General features: G+C 51.8%; 1 protein-coding gene across 9 annotated transcripts; it reads left to right on the top strand.

Annotated features, from left to right (window-relative positions):
• Positions 1-181: 181 nt before the first annotated feature.
• IKBKG (inhibitor of nuclear factor kappa B kinase subunit gamma) lies at positions 182-15,820 on the top strand. Of its 9 annotated transcripts, none has more exons than XM_014454853.2 (10): positions 182-358; positions 2,310-2,485; positions 3,942-4,153; positions 5,680-5,798; positions 9,006-9,158; positions 10,236-10,332; positions 12,025-12,168; positions 12,446-12,588; positions 12,781-12,833; positions 13,087-15,820. In XM_014454853.2, the coding sequence occupies exons 2-10, from the start codon at positions 2,338-2,340 to the stop codon at positions 13,221-13,223; spliced, it is 1,206 nt and encodes a 401-aa protein (XP_014310339.1). In that variant the 5' UTR covers positions 182-358; positions 2,310-2,337; the 3' UTR covers positions 13,224-15,820. The 9 variants fall into 9 exon arrangements, with proteins under 9 accessions (XP_014310339.1, XP_006087699.1, XP_014310338.1 ...); XM_006087637.3 differs by having other exon boundaries at positions 2,237-2,485; XM_014454852.2 differs by having other exon boundaries at positions 182-466.
• The last annotated feature ends 168 nt before the right edge of the window (positions 15,821-15,988 follow it).

Genomic DNA, 15,988 nt, shown 5'->3' with positions numbered 1-15,988 from the left:
GGGGCTGGATGCCGCCGCTGGAGAGACTAGGGGAAGTGTGGGCTTGACGCCGGGAAAAGCAGCGGGTGGTACACGTCACTAGGGAACGTACTGCGGGCCGACTGAGGCTGGCGGGTTCGGGCTTTCTTGGGAAACAGCCTCCTTCACACCTCTTGCCGGCCTCCTGGGTGGGGCGGGGCTTGCGTGTTTTACTTCCGGGTACCACAGCAACGACACCGGAAGCCGGAAGTGGGGATTTCAGCGGCCGGAGAAGGGAAGAGCTACCGCGGAGTCGGGACTTGCTTGGAGTGACGGGCTCGAGGGGCGCTCGCGACCCGCTGCTCCCGCCCTTCTCACGTCGGATCGATTCTGCTGACAGGTGTGGCCCTCTTCCCCGAAGACAGGAAGACAGGGTACCATCGGTGGGCGTTCCGCCGCCTCCTAGATTCCCCCGGACGTCCAGGCTTCCTACTCCTGTTGGGCCCAGGTCCGTTTCTGCCGCCCGCTGCTAGGGCACTGGCCCAGGCGGGGCCGATGCTGGACCCAGATTACTTTGGCGGCGAGCTTGACTGTTCCGCTTGTCCCTCCTCCGCGGCCGCGGAGTTTGACCACGCCCCTAGTTCGTGGATGATTCTTCTAGTTCGGAGACATTTTCTGTTCATCAAACTTGACTGCATTTGAGGTTGTTAAATTCTTTAATAAGGTCCCAATACAGTTTGGCAGCTATCTTACCTCCACGTGCCTCCGTTTGCTCACTTTGCAAAAACGATTAATGTCTACCCGACCTCATACCATGTGAGTGTGTGTGTGTGTGAGAGAGACTCGAGAATGAATGGGCCATCCTGGCATGTTTTAAAAACAGCAAAGTGGCCACTATAGCTGGAGCGGAGTAAGGCACTTGGAGAGGAAGTAATGGGGAATCAGATGGTACAGGATCTTTAGGCTCTAGTAGGAATTTTGGCTTTTACACGGAGGGCAATGAGGAGCCATAGTAGGCGTCTGATTAGAGCAGGGACGTGATTGGAATTACTCTTTTAGGCTGATTTTTCTGGCCGACTGTAGGGAGCAAGGTTAGGAACAGGGTGGCCTGTTAGGAGGCTATTGCAGTAATCCAAGGGAGAGATATGGAACTTTGAGCATTTTATTATGAAAATTTAAAAGATGTACAAAAGTAGGAAGAATAGTATAGTAAACTCCATGTACCCACATCCCAGCTTGAACAATTATCAACTCATGGCTAATTTTGTTTCATTTATACCCCTTATAATCCTGTCTCATTATTATTATTTTTCAAGAACAGCTTTATTGAGTTGTAATTCATACACCACAGAATTCACCCATTTAAAGTGTACAATTCACTGGTTTTTAGGATATTCAGAGTTGTACAATCCTCACTAGTAATTCCAAAACATTTTCATCAATTCAAAAAGAAGCCCTGTGCCCTTTAGCTATCACCTCCATCACTCCATCTCCAGTACCTCTAAACATCCACTAAGCTTTCTTTTTTTTAAACTTTTGTTTTTTAGTTATTTCAGAGAGAGGAAGGGAGAGCAGGAATCATTGATTGGCTGCCTCCTGCATGCTTCCTATTGGCGATCAAGGCCACAATCTGGGCATGTGCCTTGACTGGGAATCACACAGTGACCTCCTGGTTCATGGGTCGATGCTCAACCACTGAGCCACACCAACAGGGCAGCTTTCTGTCTATATATTTGCTTATTCTATACATTTCATATAAACAGAATCATACAATATGTGGTCTTTTGTTTCTTTTTTTATTTTTTGTTAATCCTCACCTGAGGATATTTTTCCATTGATTTTTAGACAGAATGGAAGGGAGGGGGAGAGCTAGAGAGAGAAACATCAATGTGAGAGAGACACATCAATTGGTGATTGGTTGCCTGTAGTAGGCCAGGCTGGAAATAGAACCTGCAACCGAGGTATGTGCTCTTGACCAGAAATCCTTCAGTGTGTGGGCTGGCGCTCTAACCACTGATCACACCGGCCAGGGCATGAAATTCTTAATTTCAGCTTACAGCCCAGAGACAGGTGCTAGACAAGAGTTTCTAATCAGTGCTGAACCATGGCTTTTCCAAGTCCCACATATGGGCCTGCACCTCCCTTTGGAATGGGAGTATGGGTCACCTCTTAGACCAAAAAGCCCATTTTCACATCCTGTTACACTAGACAGAGTGCTTGGCATTCTGCTTACAGGATGGCCCCAGAGCTGCTGACATCTGCGCTCCTTGTCCTGCAGGGGAATCTGCACAGGTCCCGTGTGACGCTCCTGCTGCCTTTCTCTTCCAAACCTTGACTTGTTGAATGAGCAGGCCCCCCTGGAAGAGTCCGCTGTGTGAGATGGTGCAGCCCAGCGGTGGCCCGGCTGGGGACCAGGACATGGGTGAAGAGTCTTCTCTGGGGAAGCCGGCCATGCTCCACCTGCCTTCGGAGCAGGGTGCTCCTGAGACCTTCCAGCGCTGCCTGGAGGAGAATCAAGAGCTCCGAGGTGAGGAGGACAGTGGGCGTGGAGTAAAAAGTCAGGGGACCCAGTCCTGCTGGGGGAAGGCTTATTCTGATCACCTGTGCCTCTGTGTCTGCTGGGTCTAGGCCAGTAGTTCTCAACCTTCCTAATGCCGTGACCCTTTAATACAGTTCCTCATGTTGTGACCCCCAATTTCATTGTTACAAATTGAACATAATTAAAGCATAGTGATTAATCACAAAAACAATATGTAATTATATATGTGTTTTCCGATGGTCTTAGGCGACCCCTGTGAAAGGGTCGTTCTACCCCCAAAGGGGTCGCGACCCACAGGTTGAGAACCGCTGCTCTAGGCAGACGTCTGAGAGCCAGCTAGCAATTCAAGCTCAGTCACCCTCCCTCAGTGTTTCAGGTGGGGTTCCCTGGAAGCATACTGTGAGACAGAGATGAATGTGCAGGAAGTTTCTGTTTTTAAAAAATTGATTTCAGAGGGGAAGGGGGAGAGAGACAGAAACGTCAATGATGAGAGAGAAGCATTGATCAGCTGCCTCCTGCACGCCCCCCACTGGGGATCGAGCCCACAACCCAGGCATGTACCCTGACCGGTAATCGAACCATGATCTCCTGATCCATAGGTAGATGCTCAACCACTGAGCCACACCGGCTGGGTAGGAAGTTTATTTAGAATGCTCTGAGGACCAGAAGAGGAAGAGAAGGGAAGGGAAGGACAGGGAAGAGGCAGGGGTGGGCAGAGGGAGAAGCTGGGCTGCAGTGCAGGCCAAGCTCTGGAGCTGGAATGACCCTTCTGAGTTGTCCCAAGTTGGGCCAATGTGGCCAGGTGTTTATACTTCCATACTGATTAGTCATTAAGCGCTGGCTATCCTGGGAAGGGGGCATGGCCTTCTGTGGGAAGGGGCGTAGCCTGCCCTGGGAAGGGGCGTGGCCTGCCCTGGGAAGGGCCTATGGGCTGCTTTGGGAAAGAAAGGGAGGAGTCTTGGGCCACCTCGGGCCAGGTGTCTCTGTGAAGGGCCTTCAGCTGAAGGCCGTCCTCCAGCTGCCTCCTCCCCACATGTGGATGGGGGTTGAGTTTTTTCCTGGCCACCCCTTCCCTGTCTCCACCACAGCCCCCACTCTCACCCCCCACATCCTCACCTGAATCGGGGGCAGTTTCTCCAGGTCCCAGTGGCCATTGTACTGTGCCCCTCAGGCACCATACCATGGCTGTCCCTGGGTGTGGTGCATCCTCCCTCCTCTGTGTGACAAGGCCTCACCCCTTGATCATACCTCCGGGGCTCCAAATCTGCTCCTTTGGTACTTAGGTGTAGCCCCAGGTGCCCAGGTGGCATCTCTAGCTTCCTATTCAATGAGACTCTGTGTGAGAGGCGGCTCGGTGTTATGGGGAATGCACTGTGCCAGGCCAGGGGGCTGGCAGGCTGGCTGCCAGAGCTTACCTCCCCTCGGCTGTTTCCTCTGCTGCCAGATGCCATCCGGCAGAGCAACCAGATGCTGCGGGAGTGCTGCGAGGAGCTGCAGCGTTTCCAGGGCAGCCAGAGGGAGGAGAAGGAGTTCCTCATGCAGAAGTTCCAGGAGGCCAGGAAACTGGTGGAGAGACTGAACCTGGAGAAGCTGGACCTGAAGAGGCAGCGGGAGCAGGCCCTGCAGGAGGTGGAGCACCTGAAGAGATGCCAGCAGGTAGCCCAGGGGGCAGGCAGGCCTTCTCCCAGGAGCGGCCAAGCTAGGGGCTCTGGCCACCTGTGCGACCAGCCTCAGGCGTTCTGCAAACCCACAGGGATGTCAGTGTTTCCAGAGGGGTCCCCCAGAGCACCCTCAGGAGTGGCGGTTACTATGGAGGGGTTACTGCCCAGGGGTCAGTGATGGGGAGGACTGAGTCTCAACCCTGGGCTAGAGCAGCTTGAGGTTACGGGGATCTGGTCCGGACTGTTTGATGAGGGAGATCAGGCAATTGCGAGTTTCGACATCTTTTGTTTAGAAACCTATTTTAAAAATTAATTTCACAGAGGAAGAGAGAGTGAGAGAGACATAGAAATACCAATGATGAGGGAGAATCACCGAATGGCTGCCTCCTGCACGCCCCCTACCAGGGACTGAGCCCGAAGCCCAGGCATGTGCCCTGACTGGGAATGGAACCGTGAGCTCCTAGTTCCTAGGCTGACACTCAACCGCTGAGCCACTCCGGCTAAGCAACTCTTTTTTTTTTTAATCCTCACCCGAAGATATTTTTTCATTGATTTTGAGAGAGAGTGGAAGAGAGAGGGAAAGACAGAAATATCAATGTGAGAGAAACACATCGATTGGTTGCCTCCTGCACGAGCCCCGACCAGGGCTCAGGACAGGGAGGAGTCTGCAACCAGGTATGTGCCCTTGACTGGAATGGAACCCGGGACCCTTTGGTCTGCAGGCTGATGTTCTATCCACTGAGCTAAACCGGCAAGGGCTCTTTTTTTTTTTTTTTTTTTTTACTATTTAGCCTGAAAACTTGATCTACATATTTTTTTTCTTTTTAAAAATATTTTTATTGATTTCAGAGAGAGAAGGAGAAGGAGAGAGAGATAGAAACATCCATGATGAGAGAGAATAATTGATCGGCTGTCTCCTGCACGCCCCACACTGGGGATTGAGCCTGCAACCCAGCATGTGCCCTGACTGGGAATTGAACCATGACCTCCTGGTTCATAGGTCGATGCTCACCTTCTGAGCCAAACCGGCTGGGCTAGACAACTTTTGAATTTTGTGGCTGGCAGAGGTCTTCTGGGAATGGTGTCATTAACACCTTACCTTCTAGTGGCCCGGGGCCTGTGGAATAGAGCGTGTACTTTTGTCGCTGTCTTTGTGTCTCGCCTCCCTTGGCATCTTGTCTCAGAGAGGCTGAGAGATTCCTGCAGGGCTCAGTCCTCACGGCCTGGTCGTCAGTGTTAGGAGACTTGAGGCCGTTCTGTGCTGGGTCTCATCATACCCCATCCGCAGAGGTGAGGAGGGGCTCATGGGACTCGACCCCTCTCCATTGCATCAGTTGCCTGGCTGGGGTTTGGCAACTTCTGAAGGCGAGAGGTGAGATGAGTAGGGGTGCCAAGGGCAGGAGAGAAGCCCTCAGGGTGGCGCATCTTAGCACTTGCAGGCTGCCCCAGGGTTTGGGGCCACCAAGGGTGGGCAGCTGGTGAGAAAGCATTGCTGACAGGAAGTGGCTCTTTTTCATGTAGCAGATGGCTGAGGACAAGGCCTCGGTGAAAGCCCAGGTGACGTCCTTGCTGGGGGAGCTCCAGGAGAGCCAGAGTCGCTTGGAGGCTGCCACCAAGGATCGGCAGGCTTTGGAAGCCAGGTGAGTGGCGAGGACACGCCCACCTGGAGGCCTCTGTCAGGGCACCTGAGAAGACTGAGGCCATTTAGGTGTCTCCGGGGGTTACTCTGTGAGGGGGGACTGGAGGACTGTGAGTGAGCACAGGGGCATGGAGACAGGTGCTTAGCTGAGCTGTGCCCTGACCAGGAATCAAACCGTGACCTCCTGGTTCATAGGTCGATGTTCAACCACCGAGCCATGCTGGCTGGGCATCAGCACCTAACTTTTATCTGGTAACAGATGGAAATGTGTGTTACATATACATATACATATACATGTACATGTACATGTATATATACACTGAGTGGCCAGATTATTATGATCACCTGACATTTGTAGGCAAATTAGCTATTTCATGCTGAAGTTGCTAGAGGGCTAGACCATTATAAACGTCTGAATAGCACAACATACCTAGGTATCATTGCTGATCAAGTTCATTCTATCATGTTGATGGTGTATCCCAATGGAGATGGCTTCTTCCAACAAGACAATGCTCCATGCCACGGTGCTCGTATTGTGCAGGAGTGGTTTCAAGAACATGAGGGAGACTTTACCTTGCTTAGGTGGCCCCCACAATCACCAGATCTCAATCCAATTGAGAATTTGTGGGACGAAGTTACAAGAGCCATCAGGCAGCACATTCCACAACCATCAAATCTCACAGAACTGGACAGTGCTATTCATCAGGCATGGTGTCAGATTCCTCGCATCACCTTTCACCGTCTCGTGGAGTCAATGCCAAGAAGAATCGCCGCAGTATTGAAGGCAAAAGGTGGCCCAACGAAGTACTGATGGGGTGGTCATAATAATCTGGCCAGTCATAATAATCTGGCCACTCCGTGTATATGTATATGTATATGTAAGTGTAAATGTAAATGTATATCTATAGTAGTATATATATATATTTGGACAGGTGTGGGAAAAAAACCCCAGTAACCTGCCCCCATCCAGAAACACTCACTGTTGCCCTCACATTGGGGCCTATGGAAGGCCTCAGGACGGCAGGGTGACATGCCGGAACCTGGAACTGCAGATTTAGGGGGATATGAGTGTGGAGACGGGAGATTGGGGGCTATGGGGTAATACGGGGCCTGAATCGGAAGACTGGGGGCTGTGGGGGGACCCAGGGGAGAAGAGACGAGCTGCTACAGCAGGAGTACAGAGGGAAAGAGGAATTTCCTGCCCAGGCTACTGCTGCCCCCTAGGCAGGCCAGTGGGAGGCTCTCCTCACAGGGATGGATGTTTGGGTCTCCAAATGAGCCACTGAGGTGGGCCAGTCACTTCCTTGCCACTTCTAGAATAGTGACTGGGAGGGAAAGAGTTGCCTGAGCACACTGACCCTGCCTCCCCCTCCAGTTGCCCCACCCGTTTTTTTCTTTTCAAAAAAAATATTTCTATTGATTTCAGAGAGGAAGGGAGAAGGAGAGAGAGAGAGAAACATCAATGATGAGAGAGAATCATGGATTGCTTGCACATGCAGTCACTGGGGATGGAGCCTGCTACCCCGGGCATGTGCCCTGACTGGGAATCGAACCGTGACCTTCTGGTTCATAGGTCAATGCTCAACCATTGAGCCACGCTAGCCGGACAACCCCCAACCTATTTCTTTTCTTTTTAAAATATATTTTATTGATTTTTGCCGAAACCGGTTTGGCTCAGTGGATAGAGTGTCGGCCTGCGGACTGAGGGGTCCCGGGTTCGATTCCGGTCAAGGGCATGTGCCTGGGTTGCGGGCACATCCCCAGTAGGAGATGTGCAGGAGGCAGCTGATCGATGTTTCTCTCTCATCGATGTTTCTAACTCTCTATCTCTCTCCCTTCCTCTCTGTAAAAAAATCAATAAAATATATTTAAAAAATAAATAAATAAAATACATTTTATTGATTTTTTATAGAGAGAAAGGGAAAGGGAGAGGGATAGAGAGTTTGAAACATCGATGAGAGGAACATCGATCAGCTGACTCCTGCACACGCCCTACTGGGGATGTGCCCGCAACCAAGGTACATGCCCATGACCGGAATCGAACCTAGGACCCTTCAGTCCGCAGGCCAACGCTCTATCCACTGAGCCAAACCGGTTAGGGCCCAACCATTTCTTACCTTGCTCCCCCCGCCACCTTCTAGAAAGGCTTATTTTTTCTGGCTGCCTCCACTTCCTCTCCTCCCAATCTCTCCTGGCCCCTCCACGGAGACTGCTCTGGCTGGGTCCCCATCCCCCGCCTGTTGGCCCCTAAGGGGTGGTTCCTGAGAGCTTCTCTCCCCTGGCCGCAGCAGCATCCTCTTCTGGGATCACTGCTTCACCTTTGAAGGGGCTTCCATAATGGATGGCATCAGCCTGAACCTGAGACCCAGGTTTCCTAGGCACCTGCACTTGGTGGTTGGCTGGGTCCCTGCATTGACACAAACACGTTGCCCCAAACCTGGTGCCCTGCAGTTGTCGCTGTCTCCAGTGACAGTGCCTCCTCCTTTCTTTCTTCTTTTTTTTTTAAAAATATATTTTTATTGATTTTTTACAGAGAGGAAGGGAGATAGAGAGTTAGAAACATCGATGAGAGAGAAACATCGATCAGCCGCCTCCTGCACATCTCCTACTGGGGATGTGCCCGCAACCCAGGTACATGCCCTTGACCGGAATCGAACCTGGGACCTTTCAGTCCGCAGGCCGACGCTCTATCCACTGAGCCAAACCGGTTTCGGCTTCTTTCTTCTTTTTTGTTGTTGTTAATCCTCACCCCAGGATATTTTCCCATTGATTTTTAGAGGGAGTGGAAGGGAGGGGAGAGACAGAGAGAGAAACATCAATGTGAGAGAGAGACATCGATTGGTTGCCTCCTGCATGTTCCCTAACTGAGGCTGGGGATCGAGCCTGCAACTGAGTTAGGTGCCCTTAACTGGAATTGAACCTGGGACCCTTCAGTCCAAGGACTGATGTTCTATCCACTGAGCCAAACCAGCTAGGGCAACCTCTCTCTTTCTCACACTGTGTTGGCTCTGCATTGACAGGATGTTCTGAACCAAGACTCCTCCCCATGCTCCCAGGGCCCGTCCTCTCTCCTCAGACTGCAGAGCTTCTAGTGCTCTCTGGCTCCCACCTGCCTTTCGCCGGCAGTCCTTCTCAGCACAGCAGGGCTCCTGTGAGCACCCTCACTCCTGCTGGGGCCCCACTGTGACCTCCCTGTTCCCCCATGCAGGGCCCGGGCAGCCATTGAGCAGGCCCGGCAGCTGGAGAGCGAGCGGGAGGCGCTGCAGCAGCAGCACAGCGTGCAGGTGGACCAGCTGCGCATGCAGAACCAGAGCATGGAGGCTGCTCTGCGCAAGGAGCGCCAGGTTGCCTCGGAGGAGAAGTGAGTGGTGCCTGACATGGGAGGGATGGAGACCGGAGGGATGTCGGAGGGATGTCGGTGGCTTTCTACCTGTGGGAGAGCCCTTCTAGGGACTGTCTGTGGCTGAGGGCCGGATTCAGTTCCTTAACCATTATCACATCCAAGTGATTCATACTTGAAATGACAACATTCTCCAGGCCATATTCAGACTCTACTGTTTGGCCCACGTGTTAACGGCGTCTGGTCCAGGGTCCTTCATTCCTTTTGTTGGTATACCTTTGACTAGTCCTGCCTTTCTGTTTTTCATGAAGTTGACTTTTGTTGTTGTTTTTAATCGCCACCTGCGGATATTTTCCCCATTGATTCTTTCTTTATTTCATTTATTTTTTAAACGTTTTTATTGATTTTTAGTATTTCTAGGGAGAGGGATAGAGAGATGGAAGCATTGATGAGGGAGAAACATCATCAATTGGCTGTCTCCTGCATGCCCCTCACAGGGGATTGAGCCCACAACCCAGTCATGTGCCCTGACCAGGAATTGAACTGGTGACCTCTTGGTTCCTGGGTCAATGCTCAACCGCTGAGCTACACCAGGCTGGGCTTCTCATTGATTTTTAGAGAGAGTGGAAGGGAGGGGGAGAGACAGAGAGAGAGAAACATTGATGTGAGAGAGACACATCGATTGGTTGCCTCCCACACGTGCCCCAACCAGGGTCAGGGATCGAGCCTGCAACCGAGGTACATGCTCTTGACCAGAATCAAACCCAGGACCCTTCAGTTCACAGGCTGACACTCTATCCACTGAGCCTTACTGGCTAGGGTATGAAGTTGACTTTTTTAAAGAGTGCAGACAGCTCCATTTTATTATAAACATCTCTTTTCATACTTCAAAATATGCTAGTTATGAGGAAAATAATATTAACTATTTAGCCAAGCGTGCCTCGGAACTGATGGCCCTCTAAAGGGCACGTATGTGCCCCTGGGAGCCCCGTTTCGGGGGTTAGTGGAAGGAAGAAAGAGGGGCGGAGTTGGAAGCAGGAAAAACTGTGGCTGGTCCAGGACAAGGTGGTTCCTCCAGCGAAAGCTCCTTTTTCTTAGGCGGAAGCTGGCGCAGCTCCAGGCAGCCTATCACCAGCTCTTCCAAGATTATGACAACCGTATGAAGAGCAGCCCAGGGAGCAATGAGCGAAACCGAGTGAGTATGGCGGGCACACCCCAGGAACTGCCTAGGACTGAGCTGACCCGGCTCCTCTCCCATGGGGCCTGCTCTCCCAAATGCGAGGGAGGGATACTCGACTTCGAGTTTTGTCAAGGCTGCAGTGTGATGGCTAGGGTAGACTACGGGGAGATGGGGACACTTGGCCTGTGCTGCTCGCTGCCTATGGTGGCCTGGGTTGGGTCTCCACCCCCTCCCTGGGCTGGGTCCTCTTGCTAGCCGTCACCAGTTTGGCTCCTGGCTCAGATTTCTCAGGGAATGTTTCCATCCCAGTGTTGAAGTCAGAGGGGAGCCCTTTGCTAGTTTGTCCTTATGAGACCTCTACTGGGTTCAGTTTTTGTTTTTTAAAAATATATTTGTATTGATTTCAGAGAGGATAGGAGAGGGAGGGAGAGAGAAACATCAATGATGAGAGAGAATCATCGATCAGCTGCCTCCTGCACACCCAACACCGGGATCGAGCCCACAACCCCGGGCATGTGCCCTGACCAGGAATCGAACCATGACCTCCTGGTTCATAGGTCGACGCTCAACCACTGGGCCATGCCGGCTGGGCTGAGTACCGTTTTTAGTGATCACATTTTAAGAAGGATTCTGGGAAGGGAGTGTTGGCCTGGGTGGGAGCCTGTGCCAGATGACCTCAGAGGTCCTCTTCAGCCTGGTCAAACACGAATATACGCAGAAGAGACTTATAAGGGTAAAGCCTGAAACCAGTTACACAGAAAGAGTTAGTTGCCAAACTGTGGCCCTTAGATCTCCAGAGGGATGGTTGGGTGGTGTGTGTGCATGCATGTGGGCTTGTGTCTGTGTATCTGTGCATGTGTCTATCTGTATGTGTCTGTATGTTGTTTGTGTGCCCGTGTATTTGTGCTATGACTGAGTGGATCTGTCTGTGTATGAGTGCGAGTGTCGTGGTGTGAGTGTGTGTATGTGTGTGTCTGAGTGCAAGTGTCTGTGTGAGTGTGTGTGTGTGTGTGTGTGAGTGCGAGTGTCTGTGTGTGTATGTGTGTGTATGTGTGTGAGTGTGTGTGAGTGTGTGTATGTGTGTGTCTGAGTGCGAGTGTCTGTGTGTGAGTGTGTGTATGTGTGTGTCTGAGTGCGAGTGTCTGTGTGAGTGTGTGTGTATGTGTGTGAGTGCGAGTGTCTGTGTGTGAGTGTGTGTGTATGTGTGTGTGTGAGTGTGAGTGTCTGTGTGTGTGTATGTGTGTGTCTGAGTGCGAGTGTCTGTGTGAGTGTGTGTGTATATGGGTGTCTGGGAGGGACCAGCAGACCTTTGATCAGGTGGCAGAGTGGAAGGACCGATGCGTTTTGGTGTAGTGGGTGGGTGGTGGAGTGTTAGTTTGGGAGAACAGCTCAGCGTGGAGCAGGCAGCCTCAGGAGGGAGTGTGGCTCTTGGCCTTTGATGGGTTGGAGGAGGGCTGTCCAGCTGGGATTCTGGGAAGGGAGTGTTGGCCTGGGTGGGAGCTTGTGCCAGATGACCTCAGAGGTCCTCTTCAGCCTCCACCTTCCCATGCCCTGCACACACTGATATCTTGTGGCTGGCGGGCCACCTGGGTCCGATCTTTTGTTCCTCTTAGTTCTTCTCGCCTGAAGTAGCAGCTGGCCTGGGGGTGGCACGACCCCAGGCCTGGGCCAGCTCGGGCTTCATCAGCTCCCCTCGCCCATCCCTAGGGAATGCAGCTGGAAGATCTCAAGCAGCAGCTCCAGCAGGCCGAGGAGGCCCTGGTGGCTAAGCAGGAATTGATTGATAAGCTGAAGGAAGAGGCTGAGCAGCACAAGATTGTGATGGAGACCGTTCCGGTGCTCAAGGCCCAGGTGAGGGTCTGTGGCCTACATGCGGGTGAGCAGGCCGGGCCTGCTGGCGCTGGCACCTGGCATGTCTCTGGTGTCATTTTGCAGTGGCTTCTCAGAAGCTCTTCGAGCCCCTTGACCTCTTGACTATTCCTTGGCCTCTCAGTGCACCTGGGGACTCTCTCTATGCCATGGCCATGGGAGGGTGGAAGCGGGCTCTGCCTTCGCCCCTGTGCCCGGCACAGTGTCCAAGGAGTGGCTGACGGGTGGTGGGCACGTTCCTCTCTCTTGGCTTTGCCAGGCGGATATCTACGAGGCTGATTTCCAGGCTGAGCGGCAGGCCCGGGAGAAGCTGGCCGAGAAGAAGGAGCTGCTGCAGGAGCAGCTGGAGCAGCTGCAGCGGGAGTACAGCAGGTTGAAGGTCAGCTGTCAGGAGTCGGCCAGGTAGGTCTTGGAGCACGTGGCGCATGCAGAGCAGAGCGGGATGGGGGCTGTGGGGGCTCCAGCAGTGAGCGCAAGAGACTGAGGGCTCCTGGCCCTCTGTCTCTCCTCCTGCCGCCCTGTCCTTCCATCAGCTTTATACGCCACTCAGAGCTTGGCTTGCACGTATTGATTGCATAGTTTCTCTTCTCAAAGGATTGAAGATATGAGGAAGCGGCATGTAGAGGTTGCCCAGCCCCCTGCCCAAGGTGAGAGCTGCAGGAGGAGGGGCTGGGAAGGGTAGGGTGCTGGCAGCCTGGGGAGCCTGGGCGGTGGGAGCTCAAATGGGCTGCTTCTCATTGGTACACTCCCCCCCTACCCCCCCAGAGGGTTGCTAAAGGGAAGGTGCTAGTGGCAGTGACCCTGGTAATTGGATCTGATGGTCCCATCAGGTCTCAGTACTTTCTGGCCCCTCCCCCCCTGCAGTTTGTGCTGTAACCAGCGCCTCTTCTCCTTCTGCAGCTCACCAGTCCTTTCACCCCGCGTTCATCCAGAGAACGCTCCCCGAGGAGCCACCTGACTTCTGTTGCCCCAAGTGCCAGTATCAGGCTCCTGACATGGACACCCTGCAGATCCACGTCATGGAGTGCATTCAGTAGAGCCGCCTGCCGGCGACCAGCCCAGGACAGTGCAATCTCCGCTTCCCTCTCCCGCCTGCCTCGTTCCAGGCGAGGTGACGAAGAGCAGGCTGCTTCTTTGAGCGCCACGAGCTAGCTGCAGGGACTTCCGCTTCAGCTTCCCCGGCTGCTGGTTTGCCTCTTTTAGGGCCCACGGGGTCCCAGCCAGTCCTGATGCTGTGCTCTTTTTGTCCGTTCTGTCTGCTTGAACCACTTGCCTCTTGGGCTCCCTCTTCCACCTCCATTGGGGAAGTCAGGAATCAAGGTCAAGGCTCTCAGAGAGGACTGCTTCCCAGCCTGAGATGGGAGGGAGCCCTTCCTTCTGGCCCAGCTCCTGCGCATGCGCTGCGGGCACAGTCCTGGGCTGTGTGCTCTTCCGCTGGGAGGCTGCACCACGGCATTTGCCTTGTTGCCAGTCTTTTTATTGTCATAAATAATGCCACAGTGAAAATGCATTGGGTCAACCTTGTGTGTCTTTGGGTCAGATTCTTAGAAGCGGCCACACTGAGCATCTGCAAACAGGGTAGATGGTGCCGGTGCCCCCCAGTGTGGTTTCCTGCTCTCCCCTCGTTCCCCAGAGCCTTGCCCTGGTGAGGGGTGTCAACCGGTGGGCTTTTGCCATCATGTAGTTTTCATTAAGAGTGAGCGTGAGCGTCTTTCAGAGCTTCGGGGTCCTTTTCAATTCTGGTGTGAATGGCTTGTTTGTATCTGTTGACCAGTTTGCTCTTGGGTTGTTAGTCTTCTGTTCCTCGCTTTGTAGGAGCGCTTTGGTCATTAGTGGGGTCAGCTCTTCCGTGTGGTGGAAGTTGCAGTGATCTTTTCCCACCGTGACTTGGTACTAGCGTGGTTTGGACTTGAAGTTTGTTATCTTTGTGTAGTGACGTTTACCCACCCTTCCTCCACTGCTTTGGGTTTGGAGTTGTGGCCACCTCATGGTCTGATGGGGTGCAGGGGGGGATGCTTCTCCCAAGTACACTTTTTAAAAAATATATATATTTTTTATTGATTTTAGGAAGGAAGGGAGAAGGAGAGAGATAGAAACATCAATGATGAGAGAGAATCATCGACTGGCTGCCTCCTGCACGCCCCACACTGGAGATTAAGCCTGCAACCCGGGCATGTGCCCTGACCGGGAATCGAACTGTGACCTCTTGGTTCATAGGTTGACGCTCAACCACTGAGCCACATTGGCCAGGCAACCACTGCTCTTTTGAACCTTCCCTTTTGCCTGCTTCCTTCTGTAGGGGCCAACTCTGCATTCTACACCAGAGATTTTGAACCAGGTTGTTTGCCCAGAAGAGGGATTCTTCTTTCTTCTTTCTGGTTTTACTCTGGTTGAGCTTCCAGAACAAGTGGTGGGATTCTTCCGGTGAGGGAAGTAGCTTGCCTGCCTTCTTAGCTGTGGCCCCTTGGTTCTCATGAGCCTGGCTTTGGGAAGTAGATAGATAGCTAGAAGCACATCCTGCCGGAACCTATGTTGTTCCCTGTTGCTCACACACCTGCTGCTCGATGCTTTAAGAAAAATCCAGATGGCCAGTTAGCACAATAGGAAAGCGTTTCTCTTTCACCAGTAACTAAAACAACACAGACTCCAACTGAACAGAAAGTAATTTCAAAAGTGCAACAAATGATGTCTGCGGCCCTGCTGGCAAGGTGCAGGGGACAGGCCTGTGGTGCCACTCCTGGGTGGACCGGTTTGGCAGAATGGACATTCTCAGCCTGTTTAACTGTAAGAGATAGTCAGGTACTGTGACTCTGACATTGCAGACATGCTCACTGCACCATCATTGAAAATTTAAAAAAAATATTGATTTCAGAGAGGAAGGGAGAGGGAGAGAGATAGAAACATCAATGATGAGAGATAATCATTGATTGGCTGCCTCCTGCACGCCCCACACTGAGGGTTGAGCCCGCAACCTGACTGGGAATCAAATCTTGACCTCCTGGTTCATAGGTTGACGCTCAACCACTGAGCCACGCTGGCCGGGCTGCGTCATCATTTGTAGCTGCCAAAAGTTGTGGTGAAAGAGGAGGCTACACTCTGGACCACATGGGCCCACACAGCCAGGGTTGTGAACATCTTGCAGTGTGGAACCCGCTCTGCAGCAGGTTGGTGTGAAAAGGCCAGTAGACAAAATTATGTATAAGGTGTGACCCCAATAAAACAGTAACAGCTGCAGATGCACACCCTGCAACCATTTGGGTGGGAAAATGGTATTGTCATTGTCTTTTGAACAAGAACGAGGCCCTTTCTCTTAAGGCCACAAACTGCAGTATTTATGCATGAAATTATATGATGCTTTGTTAAGTGAGCTGTGAGAACATTACAATTTTTCTATATAAATGTTTGCATAACATTAGGAATAGCTGCTCTTTGAATGCTTGGTAAAACGGCTTAGATCTAATGGATTTCATGTGGGTGAGGGTAGATTTTAAACCACTGATTCAATTTCCTCGAAACTGAATTTAGTTGTACTCAGGTGTTTTGTTTCATGAGTAAGTTATATTTTCTTAGCACAATGTTCAGTTAATCACTTTTCAGATTTACTGCAATAAATTTATCCTATCATTTAAAAATCTCTGCTATACTGTATTATATACTTTTTACTCCTAACATTTCTATTCATAATGTCTAACTTTAAAAAAAATCAATCTTTCCAGCTGTTTGCCTAGTTTTTTTTTCTTTTTTCAAAGGTGTCTGGGGAATCCTTTAAAAAATGTTTCCAGCCCTGGCCAGTGTTGCTCAG

Source organism: Myotis lucifugus, unplaced genomic scaffold, assembly GCF_000147115.1.
Source record: "Myotis lucifugus unplaced genomic scaffold, Myoluc2.0 scaffold_40, whole genome shotgun sequence".
In the NCBI taxonomy this organism is placed as follows: domain Eukaryota; kingdom Metazoa; phylum Chordata; class Mammalia; order Chiroptera; family Vespertilionidae; genus Myotis; species Myotis lucifugus.
This window is presented reverse-complemented; position numbering and strand designations above follow the sequence as displayed.